Raw genomic sequence first — 16186 nt, 5'->3', positions numbered from 1 at the left:
CGGCCCCGGCAGGTGTCAGCACGGGACCGCTCCTGCCGCCGCTGCCGCCGCTGCCCCGGCCCGGGACAGGCAGAGACCCGGCCACCCCTGCGCCCAGCCCGTCGCCACCCGCAGCCCCGGCCGTGCGAAAAGCCTGGGAGAAAGCCCCGGGCTCTCCAGGGGAGCAGTGGGACACGCTGGGAGGCCAAAGCGGCAGGAGTGGAGCGGGGGACGTGGGGAGGATGGCATCGGACCCCAGGCGCATTGCGGTGCAGGGTACGGATGCACTGCCAGTCCCTGGAGCAGGGCGAGGGGAGTCCCACGCCTCCCTGTGCACGGCCACACATGGCCCAGGGGACGCGTCCTCTGGCTGTGCCTCTGCCCCGGCACATTTTGCTCTTGGTTTCTCCACACCGTCAGCTTTGGTCCCCACCACATCCCTGGCATAGTCCCTGCTCCGTCCTTCCCATCGCTCTGCATCGCAACTCTGATTGACAGCAGCTGCCAAGGGAGAGCCCAGAGGATCCTGGGATTACAGGGGGGATTTGGGGAATGTGGCAGGACCCATGTGGGTAGGAAAAGGTCAGAGACATGCAGAGACCAGACCACCTTGGTCAGCCCAAGGCACCTCCATCTCCATGCCGTGGGAAGGCGTCAGGCTCTCCTGGTTGCTCTGGTACATTGTGGCCTGCAACAGCATCATGAAACACCCGAGTCCGTCACCCACTCCATCACACCATGCAGACCCCCGTGTGTACCCATCCCAGGGCCAGCCCAGCCTGGGCTCCCCAGCCAGCACCCACAGAGATGGCTGGGCAACACCATGACCTCCCGAGGCCTCCTGCTCAGTAAATAGTGTCAAGGTTAGAGCGAGGTATTCATTGGCGCCATAAATGTTTATGGCAGGCCGTCCCAGCTCCCCAGCCGCCACGGCCTGAACTTTCCATCAGGGACACTTTTATGGCCAACTTCTAATGATTAACCTGGGGGCTAGTGGCCGAAGGTGCTTTGCAACGCGGTTGTGCTGCCAGAGCCCCAGGCACCGAGAGAAGCCATCATCCCTGTGGGCTGCAGCCACGGTGGGGTATGGCAAGGAGGATGTGGAAAGCCATTGGTGGTCCTGTGGGGAAAAGGAAGGGCAGAGCCGGCCGGGGAGGGAGCTCAGCATCCCCGGACATGGGAAGGCGGGCGGGCAGGAGGAGAAGATGTCAGAGCCGGCCCTACGCTCTCGGAGGGGCGAAGGCAATAATTAGATCTTCTCCACCATAGGGAAGGGTCGTTAAGGAAAACTGCAGCCTCGTGCCAGGATTCACCCTGGAGGCTCAGCCCACGGCTCTGGACCCAGGGCTGCGTGGCGCATGGGGTTAATAGCCCAGCGCACTGGGGCCACATATGCATAATCCAGACATAAACCCTAATTTTTCTGTTTATCCTGAGTTTTTGGCTTTTACCTGACCAGGACAGATATTTGCAGGACAAAGCCCAGGGGGGCTGTGCCCCTCATCCCTGGAAGCCCCCCTAGATGTGCCCTTCTTGCATGCTGAGGAACCCCCAAATAACCCACACAGAGGCTGTGTCACACACCGCTTTTTAATGGCGAACCGATGGTACATGGGAAAAGGCCACACGACACCGGAGTGGCGGGAACTGGCAGTGTCGGGTCAAAACAGCCCATCCAGGAGCTCACCGGCACCCCCCAGGCCAGCAGCGTTGGCAGGAGATGGGGTCTCTGGGACATGGGCCCCAGGCTGAGCTATGCCAAAATCACACACAGGCACTGAAACCCAGCCCTTCACCTTTCCCTAGGAAAAGCAGCACCCAGGGCTAGGAACAGCCCTCGGATCCCCTTCAGGGATGGACACGGGTCCTCCTTGGGCACTGGGTCCAGCTGAGACCCGTCCCTGACCTCCTGCGCACATGGGGATCAGGTCACCCAGCCTCTTCCCTTACTTCAGCTCGCCCCAGCCCTGCCAGGCACCACGGGGAAAAGCTGCTCTGACTCACCGAGGTCCCTGGGGGAATCTGCAAGCTTGGAAAGGCCCAAGCTGGTTTGTTTATAAAGCTTCTTTTTTTTCTTCTAATTGGTTTTAACTGCTCATTTATTAGGTCAGACTTCTTTAGTAGAACACTGATTTGTGTTGGTTTTGCTGGAGCACCTCCGTGTGAGCAGAGCACACCGGCACACACCATCCTCAGGGCATGGAGGATATTACCGTCCTTGCTCACATGTGTTCGTGGGTTATTGGAGTTAAATACGCATGAGCAGAGAACAGACCAATGCAGAGGACCTCCTCTTCCTCCCCACCTCCTGCAGCCTGAACATCCCTGCAGCCTGAGCATCCTTGCAGCCCAAGCATCCCTGCACAGGGAGAGCAGAGCTGGGGCCGAGGGTGGGAGCGGGGCAGCCCGGACACTTGAACCAGACACGGTCACACGAACGCACGGACTCGTCACACAGCTTGCCACACTGAACAGAAACACCTCGGGGGCACTGGGACGGGCAGCAGATCCACCCTGGTGGGGCCAGGGCAGTGGTGAGAAGGCCGGCAGAGTTGGCAGCTCCCGACTGCTCCCTGAAAGACCCCCCCGAGCCATCCTGAAGTGCCACAGTGCAACCTGTGCAAACTGGGGGGGTGAGCCCCCCTCTAGCCCACGGGGCACTGAGTCCTCTCACATCATGGACTCCTCCTCCTCCTCCTCCATCTCCTGGTCCACCTCGATGGCCGTGTTCTCGTAGCTGGTGATGCCCCCATATTTCCGCATGTGGACCATCAGTGGCTTGGGGGACTGGCTGCCAGCCAGGCTTGCCACGTACATGCCGGTCCGGTTCTCCTCCAGCGACGGGCCCCAGTCCATGGCAGGCTGGCTGGCTTGCTGGACTCGCTGCGAGGAGACAAGCGGAGGGAGCATGGGCACCCTGCACTGGCACCCCCTCCACTCCCTGGCCGGCACCCCCACCCGGCAGCTCACCCACCCCTCCCGGGCAACGGTGTGCTCTGCCAGCCCCAAGGGACTGGAATAATCCCCGATGAGGATGGGATGGGGCCAAAAGCTTGTCCTGAAGCTTTTTGGGAAGGCAGCTCTGTATAAGTGCCCTGCTGAGGGCTGGGGAGGTATTATGGTCTGTGGCTGCTGGTGGCGAGGGCTTGCAGGAGCGAGGGGCTATTGTAGGGCTCTGGCCCTGTGGTGTGGGGTTGGAGTCACCCAGGCAAGGGGTTAGCCTCAGCCAAGGTGGTTCCTGGACATGCCACTGTGCCCACGGCTGGGCCAAGCCAGGTTGCAGCCAGTAGGTGCTCCAGCCGGTGAGCTGCTGCCTGGGGAGGGCAGCAAGCTCTGCTGCTTCTGCTTTTAACAGGCTGGGGAGAGCAGCAAGGCCCAGCCAGGGCTGGGAAGGCTCCAGCAGCTCCATGACCTGCTCCTAGGTGAAACCTTTCAGCAGAGGGACCCCACCTGTGCTGCCTGTGGCTGCCTGCACAGTCTGGCAGCTGCCTTCCTTGCTCTGTCGTTGCTCCTGCAAAATGGGTGCAAAGTCCCACGTGCCCATGCCCGCCCCATGCTAGGGACAATGTACTTCCCCACAAGGCGAGGCATAGCAGGCTTGTTTTGGAGGGGGGATGTGCACAGGGATGCCCCTTGGGAAGCAGCATGAGTCAGTGCCTGCCTGGCATCGTGGGAGGGGACATGCTGGAAATGCCCTGGGACGCGCTGTCTCTCACACCCCATGGGCAGCACGGAGGGACGGGGACACACACCTCCAAGAGAGAGGATGTAGAAATTGTGGGAGGATACAGGCTCAGCAGCGACTCGTGGTCACCCCTGCACATTTCTGGGGTGTTCCCCAGCAATGCCGAGCCCCAACACCTCCTACCTCCCACAGCATCCCTTCTTCTCGGAGCACAGCCACCACCATGCCCATGGGAATCATCAGGCAGGAGAGGACTCCCATGAGGATGCCCAAGACCTCAGCCCAGGCGGGGAAGCGGTAGCTGCCATACTCGGAGGGCTGGTACTTGACGATGTTGTACACCAGCAGAGCCTGTGGGACGGGAAGAAAGCGAGGTCAGCCCAGAGCCCTCTGAAGGTCTCATGCTCAGAAAAGGCCTGGAGACCTCCTAGCAGAATCAGAATGGTCCCTGGGGCAGGAGACGCCAGCAGAGCGACTTCTCACAAGGGGAGGTCATCCAGGGATGCTGGTACCACTGCAGCTCTCCAGCACCATCCAGCACCTCATCCAGCACCTCAAGCTGAGGAGTTACCATCATTGTTGCCGGGGACAGGACCATCCAGCAGGCTCTGAAGTAAGGCCCTGGTTTGAAGCCCAGCATCATGTGGATATCTCGGCAGAACCTCTTCATGCCTGGAGGAGGGAGAGGGAGAGCGACTCAGAAGCCGTGATCCCTCCCCCAGAGCCGGTGCCTGTACCAGGTTACCCTGCACTGACCAAAAGCAGTGGTTTGCATCCTCTACAGCAAAGTGTCTCCCCTCCCAGCTGGGAGACGCAGGAAGGGGTGCACAGTTGCTGCTGTCTGAGGGACCAGGCTCAGCACCTCAAGTTCCTCTGGAGAGGTGAATCCAGTGATGGCCAAGAAGAAACAAGAGGTTGGAGCAGAGGTGTTTCATGCTCCGTTGCGAGGCTGCTGGCTCCCCTACTGCTCCCTCTAAATCCCTCTCTTCATACAGACAGCCCACTCCTCCCTGTGCCCCTGTGGGGACAGAACCCCTTACCATAGACACGTGTCACCACGAGGCAGGTAGTGATCACCACCACCATGAGACCAAAGCCAGCGCTGTAGTCATCCAGTAGGACCAGCCAGTACATCCCACCCTGTGGAGGCAAAGCACAGTGGCCAGCATCCCCGGGACTAGCATCCCAATAAACCCCCACCCATGTCCTCCCACTTCTGGGGACACGTCCCCTTAGCCTCTTTGGGGGCACTGGGGAAGATAGCAGTCAGGCACCCTCAGGAGACATCACTCTCCTTCTGGGGTTGGTGCAGGGACAGGAATAACACTCCCAGGAAGCCCAGGCTCATCGATAGTCTCTCTTCCACCTAGCTGATGTGAATACATGTGTTCTCTGGAAACTCAGCCCCTGCCCTAAGCTCTCCCTAAAATGATGCCCTAGCTGGTCCCCATGATGGGACCCACATCCTTACCCACATCCTTACCTCTGTTGTGAGGATGAGCCCCATCAGGAAGAGAGCAATGCAGATGACAGCTGAGAAAGAAGCTTTCTTTGGCCGCAGGTAGTAGGGAAATTCGTCTGTCACTGCCGTAACAATGGTCTCCATAAAGGCAAACTGCACACAAAGGAGAAGAGGGTTCCCTGAGACTCCCGGGCTGCCTGGGCACCACGGCTGGTTTGGTGGGCTCTGTCCTTACCTGGCTGTCCAGGCCCAAGGTTAACAGCATGAAGAAGAACAGGAAAGACCAGAATGGAGAAAGGGGGAGCATTGTCATGGCCTGGGGGTACACCACAAAAGCCAGGCCAGGACCTAGGGGAGGCAAAGGACAGCAGGGTGAAAAGGGGGTGACAGCGCTGGACACGAGGCAATGGAGGAGAGGAAGGGAGAGCCCAGCAGAGTGGCACTGCAGCAGGGACCTGCCGGGCTCTTCCAAGATGGGCAGGAGGGGTCCTGCAGCAGAGGGTGGAGGGGGGCAGGAGAACCAGCCTGCTCCTTGCTCAGTTCTTTATTAGACACCACTTGGTGCTGCTCAAGGTTTGCACAGCAGGAACCCTCTTCCCTCCCCTTGGCCAGCTGAATATACAGCTCCAGCCCTCACGTTGACATCCTCGGATGCCTTCCATACCGGAAGGGATGCTCCTTAGCGCATCCAGGCAGAGGGTGAAGGAGAAAGGGTCTTCATTTGGCCTCACCTGCTTTTGCCACCTGGTTAACAGGGACCCCAAGCTCCTGGGACATGTATCCCAAAACGGAGAAGATGGCAAACCCTGCCAAGATGCTGGTGATGGCATTGCCCAGGGTGACTATGAATGTGTCCCTACAGAGGAGAAAGAAGATGCTCTGAACATGGCCACTCCTTCCCACCCCACACCAGTGCACAGTGGCATTGCCAGCCCCAGGTGCAACAGTAAGGTGACCCAGTGTGACTCTCCTCCAGGGCCTCTCTTGGCATGTACTTTCCAGGGTCAAAAGGAGCATATATCTAATGACATAGGTCATTTTGTGGGGTTCCTCCCAAGCTTGCTTTCCCCAGTGGAGGGGATCAGTGCAAATGTCCAACACCCAGACTCTCCTCTCTGCTGGTGACCTGCAACGGATGCTGGGGACAGGACAAACACGCATAACTAGCCTCAAATATCCTCAGCCTTCAGCACCTGCAGCCCAAAACTTCTCAGCCAGGCACTGTGTCTTAATGCTTAGGAGAATTTTCTTCCACAGATCCCTCTGTCCCTCTCAAGATCCCGCCCCCGCCACGCAAGCTGCCAGGTATCTGTAAGGTTCTTGGGCAAGGAGCAGCACTGGGTGACCGTGTGCTGCACCGCGTGCTTCTGCTGACTTTGAACCCACCAGCTGAGGTTTTCATGGCTCCCCTCAACCCATGATTTTTACGAGACAGCAGCTGGCTCTCACCTGTAGATATTCTGATGGAAGGTGTTGTACGAGGCGAAGGTGAGGAGGCCCCCAAAGCCTACCCCAAGGGAGTAGAAAATCTGCAAGGCTGCCTCGATCCACACCTGGGGGAAGGAAACAGGTCAGAGGAGAGTGGGGGTTTGGAAACCTCCCCCTGAGGAAAAGGGAGTTGGAAATATGCTTCCCCAGGGCACCCGGCACATCTTCCCCAGCTCTCCAGGCACGCAACACCCACGGGGTCTTTGCCTTTCCTTGCTAACACGCTCACCACTTGTAGTGGGTCAGCTGGATAGTGGAAGAGTTGATGAAAGCATTTTAGAGCCAGCCCAATGCGGCATTAAATGCCCTTGTAAAACTGGGTGGTCTCTGCTACCAACACTGCTGACTCAAGGAAACGCCCTACTCTGCACACCAAGAAAAACAGAACACGTATAGACAAGGTGTGGAGCAAAGACAGATTGCTGAAAGGCATATTTTGGTCTGGGAGCAACCAAAAGAGAGGACTTTGGGTCAGGGGGTGGCCAGAAAAGGCACCTGAGTAGGGGAACCACCTCTGTTGCATGTTGGAGGTGGCAGGAGGAGGTTCATTTTTGTGTCTTGAACAAATTGCACAAGATCCTGCTCACCTTGGAAGACAGCAAGTGATCAAACTGGGGTGTGAGGTAAAACCGGATGCCCTTCCAGGCCCCCTCCAGGGTCACGCCACGAATAAGCAGCATCACCAGGATGAGGTACGGGAAGGTAGCGGTGAAGTACACGACCTACGGGAGAGCAGGGCCAGCTGGGAGAGCCGGGAGCGAGAGCACAGCACGAGCGCTCCCACCCTGCCCTGTCCCCGGGGTGGGACACCACATCGCCCGGCATCACCCTGCAGTGCTGGGGTCCTTGGGATGCAGCAGGGCCAGTCGTGTCAGCCCTGCCAGTGTCTGGTGTGCAAGCCATCCCCGAAGTGGCCTGTGTCCAGCTGATGCTGTTTATGGGTCTCACCTTCCTAGATGTGCAGAGAATCGCAGGCACTGGTGAGCATCGTTGTAGATGCCCCCAAAAGAGACTGTTCAGCCCTTACCTTGCCAGAGGATTTGACTCCCTTTAGGATGCACAGATAGACGATGGTCCAAGAAAGGAGCAGGCACAGACACAGGTTCCAGCGGATCCTCCCGGGATCCCCGATCCCAGAGCTCCCTTGGATGTGCAGGACGTACCGGCTAGGGCGAAAGGAGAACCGCGAGTGAGCAGCCACAGGCACCCCCCGCCATCTTCCAAAGACCCTCTCTGAACCTAGCAATGCCTCTGCTGCAACAAATAACCTTGTCAAAAATTTCAGCCATGAGAGAGCAACAGCTATTTGCTGGGGAAGGGGAGCAGCTGGTGTTTCTCCACCAAGCATTAAAGAGTCCAGAGGGGATGCCTGGCGCCTTGAGAGCAAATTCCCAGCCGGTCCAGGCATGGGATGCATTTCAGTCGAACATATCTCCAGGCCAACAAAGCAGCGCTAGATCATGGACACCTCCCGCATCCCAGGGACATGATCCCAATGGCTAAACTGAGATACCACCCACAGCTGACCTCAAGAGCCCATCACTGCACCCACAATGCCCACCATGGCTGTCCACCAGGCCATGAGATGTGCAGCACAGACCTTCGCCCCTCATCCCATCCCCATGCTCTCCCCAGTTGGATGCCAACCATGTCCCCATGGCCAGGTCAGGCTGACCTCTTTACCTCCAGTACTCCTCGCTGGGACTGACGGTGTTGGTGATGTTGACGGGGAAGGTGGTGTTCCCCACCTTGATGATGTGGTGGTCCAGGCACAGGTCGGTGTTCCACCAGTTGCCACAGTGCTGCCAGGGCAAGTCGCTTGTGAGGGATGCAAAGAGGTAGAAGAGAACGTAAGCAATGATCATATTGTAGTAAATGGCCACCAGGGAGACGATGAGGATCGTGCCCATGCCAACGCCTGGAGGAAGGAGAGGGTAAAGAAGGAGTGAGCCATCTGTCTGGAGCGGAGCACATCAAAACAAGGGTCAGACACTGGATCTTAGCAGGCAAATGTTTAACCAGTCAGAGGTTCACCTGGTGGGGAGAGCCTTTTATTGCCATTATGCCCTCTGGACATGCCTTCTCTGAATTGATGATCTATTGCATCATACAGATGATTTTACTCCAACTTAATGTTGAGAGTAAAAGTATTTGATATGATCTTTTTTTGAACGCTTTATTCTTACCTTTGTCTTTAACAGTCATTGCTTAGCTTGGATGCTGTATTTTGTAAACTAGCTGGCTTAATAATTTTCATACAATTTCTAGAGTTGATCGTGACATCATGAAGACTAATAGATCTTATATATATCTTGCAGCTACTAAAACGTCTAACCCGGAAGTCCAGCCTGCTCCACCAGGATTCCCCCAAGATTTGACCTTTGATTCTAACAAGAGCTTTGAGGATCATGGGACGATGCTGCTGGTCCATGTCCTCATCAAACAGCTCTTCCAGAGGCCCCGCAGGGGCTCTGGACTTCACTCACGCACCTTTAAAGAGAGGGCTTATCTTCCAGACAGCGAGTGGCCCCAGGCTGGAGAACTGGCCAAGCGACAGCTCCATGAAGAAGATGGGGATCCCGCAGATGGCCAGCATGATGAAGTAAGGAACCAGGAAAGCTCCTGCAAGAAGCAAGAAGAACACCCTAAAAATAACAAAGAGCAAACACCTAAAGCCCATCTATGACAAAGGATAAAGCTCATTCAACATCTGTGGCCCTGAGGGATCTACACCAAAATCTGGAAGACAGCAAGGGGCAGCAGCTCACCATTAGTGCAGGAGGAAGGGGCTGGGCTTCACCTGGTGCCATGCTTTCCCCCTCCACACAGACTCTCTTTTCTCCTTGAATCTTTCGCAAACACCATGAAATTCTCCAATTATTATTGCATGTGACAAGCAATTACTCTGGGAGTAGTTGAACAAGCTGGTCACTTTGCACCATCACACTGGGCTCTCGCATTGCAAAAGGCTCACTCCCTCCTTCGATACCTGGGAAGCGTTTGCTGATCCTCTTCCTGGGACATCAGGAAGACCAAGAAGGTATTGGAAACCAAGGGGGATACCCAGGTGGTATTCAGTCCAGCATGGAGCTAGGAATGTCTCCAAGGCCATTAGTGCAGAGATGGGCTGGTAAGTCCCTTCCACACATGGATTAATGCCCTACAGCAAGCATGGGGGGCAGGAGAAGGCTTCACCCCACAACAACAAATGCTACTTCCCAGCCCTGAGAAGGGGAAGGGGCATCTCTTCAGAGACACGTCCCACCAGCCCAGCAAAGTGAGGGGGAGATGTCGCCACTCCAAAGGATGCCCGAGTACCTCCTCCATTGGTGTAAGCCCTGTAGGGGAACCTCCAGACGTTTCCAAGGCCCACGCAGTATCCGATGCAGGAGAGGAGGAAATCCAGCCGCCCTGTCCAGTTCCCTCTGTCTTCCAGACACTCAGAGCCCAGGTCCCCGTCCTGGCTGCTGGGGCTCACCAGGAGCTCTGGCGTCACCGGCTGAGCAAGAAAGCAGGGGATGGGAGAGGGCAGCCGGGGGTTGAGGAAGGAATAAAAACAGGGGGTGAAGAGTGGGAAAGAGGGAAGGAGTGCCAAGAGCTCGGGTGTGAATCGGTGACCCTGAGTCGCAGCATTGACACTTGTCCCTTGGGGACACCCTGTCCCAGCAGTTCTCTGTGCACCTCCCCAGCCGACGTCCTGCTCTGCAAGGAAAGGGGATAAAGGTGATCCCACATGGCCAGAGCTCCCCTGGGAAAGGCAGGATGGCCCCACTTCACCCTTGGAGGCCAGGACCCATCTTGCAACCCCAGTTTCCCAAGAAATCCTTTCAAGGGGCCATGATAAACTTTTCTGATCTCCTGCAGAGCATGGGCATGAGGACAGCAGGGGAAGAAACATTGCCAGCATGCCAGGGAGCGTGATGCCCCCAGCCCCTGCCGAGCTGGGCACTCGGCTGCCATTAAATGCTCTGTGCGTTTTTCATGCTTTTCCAACTGCCAAAAACTACACTGTGGGGACTTAGTGACACGCTCCCAGGTGTCCCTGCTGAGCAAGCTCCTTTCAGCTTTCCTAATCTGCCCTGGATCAGTGAGGCACAGGCAGCTCTCCATCAGAGGGGGATTAACCCATTCCCTTCCTCACTGGAGCTGCCCCAGCTCTGCAAGAGGGAGATGCAAGTCCTGCAATACATTTAGGTTGGGGTGATGCACCAGGAGGGCTCCTTGGCATCTGTGTGTGTGCACACATCAGGTCTGCAATGAGATGTTTAGTCTGTCTGAACTTCCCCAACCTCCTGACCCTGGGAGAGCGGGGAGGGCATCCCTGCCAGCTCCTGTCCCGCCAGCAGTCACCAAAGCTGAAAGCCTCAGCCAGCAGCTGCCGTGTGAGATCCCGTCACAGATATCTCCTCGTGTGAGATCCCGTCACAAATATCTCCTCGTGTGAGATCCCGTCACAGATATCTCCTCGGCAAGACTGGCCAGCAAAAAGGGGCGGGATCCTGTGCCACTGTGTGTTGCTGTGCCCCTGCCTGGGGGTATGTCGGGTTTGGCTGGTACTGGGGCACAGAGACAGAAGGATGCTGGGGTCCCTGCTGACAGGGCACCAGGGCAGAAGGAGCCCATTTGGGAGCCTCCCTTTCCTCCTGGACTCTCAAAAGGAAAAAGCAGCCATCTCTGTGTCCCTCAGTTCATAGGGGACGAGTCCATGGGATGTGGTTGAGGGAGAGGGGCCTGGATTTGGAGGAATCACCATAACAAGGTGTGGGTCCCCTGGCCACCAGTGTGCACGTGTGCTCGGAGCCCACAGCAGACCTCCGTCCCCCGGGGACACCAGAGCTGGCTGGTGAGCGGAGCCCAGGAAGGTGGCAGCCACCTCCTCTCCTCCTCCTCCTCCTCTTCCTCTCTGGCCAGACCGCAGGATGCTCCTGCTGCCGGTTCCCATGGAGATAAGGAGCTGTGTTGCCGATGGTGATGGCCGCATGCTCCCACCCTTCACAGGGTGCATCCTGCTCCTCCAGCCGAAAGCCAAACGCACCCGTCCCCATGCGGCGTGCAAACCCCTCGAGGGACAGGACGAACCGGGGCAAACTCTTCCCAAAGCCAACCTGAAATGCACAGCCTGAGCAAAGGTGTTACGCTAAAACCCACCATTAAAAGCCCATCCCTGCTGGATGCCACTGTCACAAGGCAAGGGCCAGAAGAAAAGCTTCAGAAACACAGGCTGAAAAGCCAAAATGTGACCCAAATATAATACTGTTGCTATAAAACCATTGCTACCTGGCAGCCCTCCTGCAGCTGTTTAACACAGCTCTCCGGCTTAGCAACTTCTCCAAACCGTGGCCATGCCTGCTAATTAACCCAGCGCACACAGTGGGCATGACCCGCAGCAACCTGTATTTGTGGGTGATGGACAGACTGCTCTGCAACATCCCTCCCGGAATTTTCAGCTGCTAAAACCTGTATTCACAAAGGTCCAGGCCGGGTGGGGACAGGAGCTATGGGGCCATCACAGTTTGGTCTTCCCCAAAAGAATGCTTCCCAGTCCATCACGCTGCCTGGGGACCTCTCGCTTTCCAGGTTTGCGTCACAGAAAAACAGCAAGCAGGGATGCTGGGAGATCATTAAGTTCTCTCGCCTAATTCCTGCACCTCTGCCTGAATCCTAAACAGCTGCAAGAGGGCACCAGTGGAGCCGCATGACCTGATGAAATGCAGGTGCCCATCCACCAGATGTAGCACGGAAATCAACACAGAAGCAACAAAAAGAAAAGAAAGGAACCAACCGGACCTTTTCCAAACCGTATGTGGCACAGTCCCCATCTCAGTCACCCTTTTCAAAGGCCATGGGAGGTAGTTTGTCACCTGTGCCTCGGTGATGACTGCCCTCCTTATTAATATCTTTAGCTGGAGCTCTGCAGTTTAAATTTGGGACCCCAGGGCAGAAAGCAGAGACTGCTCAGGAGTCAGATAGACCCCAAGGATGGTGACATTGCAGTCCCCATCGGGCCAGCTGGGGAGGCACGGGCCAGGGATGCTGCTGGAAAACATACACGGAGACTGCTCCATGACTGCGATGCCTAAAAATGTCCCAAATAATAAATGCCTTTCCACAGAAATCACAGAAAACCTGGCCTATTTGCTTGACTTAAAATGAATTGCAAAATGCAGTATTTAAGGATTCCAGCCCATCTTTGTCCCAAATAGCAAAGAGATGCACACCTCTCTACTTCAGGAAGTCTCACATACCAGCTTGATTCCAGCCCTTTTGTTAGGATTAATGCTCCCTTTCAGCCTTTGTCATAACAGGAATTTTCTTTTTCAGCAGCAGCTGAAGGGCTCTAGTGCTACAATATTGCTCTAGTGCTTTCCACGTCAACTGCCATCTTTCAAACCGGGCTCCCGTCTCGCAGTTATAAACAGACGGGGACTAACAGCTCCCTTGGCAACCACGTCGTCTTTAAACACGCATCACTTTCCATTATTCACCAGAAGATGCTCCCAAAGAAGTCAGCAAAGCAAAGGTCACCGAGAAGAAAAGGCACTTTAGTCTCTGCCAAGATAAGAGCTGGCTTCCATAAGGAAATTGCCCTATGCTAATTATTTTCTGTAAGCCAATTTACATAAACCAGTGCAAAACTCAGCTGTATCTGTGAAAAAACAGCCAGATTAAAGTTACTTTGTCATCATATTTTGTCTCCATTCAAACAGGCATTGTGGGATTATTTTGTCAGTGTTTTGTGCATGGACCACAGCCTCTGATTGGGAAAAATGCCACCTGACGCCAGATTTCTCCCCTGCGGATCCGAGCTGTGTGCAAGCACAGTGCGCCTGTAAAGTGTGAGTCACTTCAGATTAGTTTGAATTGCTTGTTAATCTCTTCGAGAAAAAGCAACCAGCATAAAAATTAATTCAAAGGTAATATCGCTTAGAAAGTGAAGTAAATAAAGCATCTCTGTGGTGTGGAAGTGCCCCTTGAAGGGCTGCACTAACCCTGGTTTCCCCCAGCCCGGGACCACAGCACATGCCAGGAGAGGGAGCAACCAATGCTGGAGCCAGCACAGGGGGTTTGGGAGATTTCTGAGGCTGAAGCAAACTCATTACAGCAAGGTCCAGAGCAGTGAGTATGCACAGGTGCAGAGGCTTATGGTCTTTCATCTGAACACCTTGGGGAAGGAGCAGGGAAGGTTTGAGGCAGTTTGTGGCAGGCAGAGGAGGACAGCAGCTCAGGCAGGAGGAGGATGCTCGGCAGCCTGGCTGGGTACAGGGAGGGGCAGCCCAAATCCTGGCTCCCACCACTGGCCTCTGTGGGCTTTAGTCCATTTCTATGAAATAAACCCCAAAGCAAATAATAAAAAAAATAAAAAATACCCACTCAGCTGTTCTGGAAATACTATTATGCAAAAGCCAACCTGAAATGCTTAGACCTGAGAAAGATCTTCTCTATTAAAGAGGAATTTCCATATATCTAAAACATGTCTAGAGGCTTAAAGGCTTAAAACTCCTGGCTCACCGATGGGAAGCAGATCATAATGAGAGGGAGAGGGGTGGGTGCTGCAGCCAGGGCTGTGCAAACTCCTCCATCGGCCACAGCTGGCTCCAGGCAACCTCAAGGCCAGCGCTGGACATGGTGGTCCCAAGGTGCCGGGTGGCTGCGAGCACCAGGTTCTCCATGTGGAGCTCAGCAAGAGCATTTTTGGGTAATGAAGGACAGCAGGACCCTGAGCAGCACTGGGAATGGGGAAAATAACTCCGGAGACATCTGTTTTCCATTCCAGCTGATCACTGTGGGACTAAATGAATTCCTGAATAAACAGGATCATCAGCAGCAGAGAAATTCAAGTATCTCAGAAAGCCTTTGGAAGGGACAAAGACAACCTTTAATGGATCTTGCAGTCACAAAGTAATCTGAAAAAGCAATCTGTAGGAAAGAGGAGGAAAGGGAAGAGCCAGTTGATGCCTCCAAACAACAGCGGAGAAAGGTAGGCAGCCCTGAGGCTGCCAGGGCCATCAGATAGCTGCCGGCTTTCACCAGGCCACTGCTGGCTTTTTTACGTCATGTCCCAACATCCTAGGAATTTCCTGGCAGGGATGAAGCTCTCCTGGGTTTTCATTCATCTGAAGGCTGGCACAGGTTGGAGTCGCCCTGCCCTGTGGTTAGTGGGCATGGTTTGGCAGAGGGCAGAGCTGAGGCTCACAGCCCTGGGTCACTGCCTGGCATGCTCCAGGAAGGGCTGACCCACCGGCGGCAGCAGCGTGTCCCCACGGGGGAGCTGTGGCTGCCAGCCTCTGCCACCCTGCTCCACCGTGTCCCCATGTGGGACGGGCATGAGAAGGGGCTTGGTCCCTGGTGCGGGGGGAGACGGGGACTCAGAGATCCTGCTAAGAGCAAAGCGACAGTGGAGGGGAGCCTAGGATAGGAAAGCCTGAAAGCTGGGTTTAAAAAGGGTTTCCAGCAGGGTATGAAAAGGGTTTCTAGCTCTGCCAACTCTGCCCTGGACATTGCTTCAGGGTCCAGAACCACCCAGACCCCTTTAAATCCTACGGAGGAGGCAATCCGGGCTGCAGGTGGGAAAGGCACTGCCCAGCTCCCTGTGCTCATCCCGGCGAGGGGGGAAGCCCCTCACCGCCCCCCCCGCCCCGAGACCGGGCTGTCCCCGGGGCTGGCGGGAGCAGCGTCCCCGGGGTGCCACGCTGCGGGGGGCCAGCTCTGCCCCGGGCGCCCGCCCACAGCCGCCCGGCCAGACACAACATGAATCATCGCCGGCAGCACCTGCTCGCAGGGGAGGGACGGGAGAGAGCGTCCCGCCGGGGCGGGCAGCAGGCAGCTCTGCCCGCAGCGCAGGGCCGCTGCGGTCCGCTAATCGCAGCGAGGCAGGAGCGGCGGTTACGAAATGCCCCCCATCCCTCTCCCCACCATCCCGCTTCGGCCCCACGCACGCTATCCCCGTTTGCAGCCCCTGCCCGGGAGAAGTCCGGAGGCTCCGCGGGCAGGGGATCGCAGGGCGACGGGCACGCCTTGCCCCCGCTCCCCCGCTCCCGGCCCCGGGGTACCCCCGCTCCCCGGCGCTCACCTCCCGGAGATGCTGCTGCCCCATCTTCTTCATCCCAGAATCCTGTTGCTATGCGCTCCCCGCTCCGACGCTTTTTCCTCTCGCTTTCTCCGGCGATCGGGAGGGAGAAGGGGAGCGGGCGAAGCGGTGGCAGGCACGGAGGGGTGCCGCTGTCCTGCCGGCTAGGCTGGCCGGGCGGAGGGACGGGGGCACGGGGGGAGCCGGGCTGGAGGAAAGGTTTGCCTGGAGTTGAGGATGGCTGCGTGCTGAGCAGGAGGGAGGAGGGGACGGCTCTCGGCAGGCTGGAGAAGGGCTGTCTGTCAGTCAAACGCACCCCTGCCGCGGGGGGGGCCGGGACCTCAGCCCCCCGCCGGGGTAACGAGGAGGAACGGCTGCTGCCTTACTCATGCCATGAATGCGTCAGGTCTCCCTAGGGATGGACCTGACTTTGCAGGTACCCTGCCACTGGGCACCCCGGGGGTCCCACGTGCCCCAAGCAGCGGTGGCAGCAGTGCAAGTGCAG

At 56.7% G+C, this 16186-nt stretch overlaps 1 protein-coding gene across 1 annotated transcript; it reads right to left on the bottom strand.

The window, feature by feature from the left end:
- Nucleotides 1–1562: 1562 nt before the first annotated feature.
- Nucleotides 1563–15717, bottom strand: SLC6A7 (solute carrier family 6 member 7). The gene is made up of 14 exons (XM_075163926.1): nt 15685–15717; nt 9933–10113; nt 9105–9236; nt 8298–8532; nt 7642–7780; nt 7202–7336; nt 6576–6679; nt 5858–5982; nt 5362–5474; nt 5148–5279; nt 4705–4804; nt 4236–4336; nt 3848–4015; nt 1563–2862 (listed from the first exon to the last, which is right to left on the bottom strand). The coding sequence occupies exons 1-14, from the start codon at nt 15715–15717 to the stop codon at nt 2650–2652; spliced, it is 1911 nt and encodes a 636-aa protein (XP_075020027.1). The 3' UTR covers nt 1563–2649.
- Between the last annotated feature and the right edge of the window lie 469 nt (nt 15718–16186).

This window comes from Calonectris borealis, chromosome 15, assembly GCF_964195595.1.
Source record: "Calonectris borealis chromosome 15, bCalBor7.hap1.2, whole genome shotgun sequence".
Lineage (NCBI taxonomy): Eukaryota > Metazoa > Chordata > Aves > Procellariiformes > Procellariidae > Calonectris > Calonectris borealis.
The sequence above is the reverse complement of the archived record's forward strand: the minus strand, read 5'-3'. Positions and strand labels throughout refer to the sequence as shown.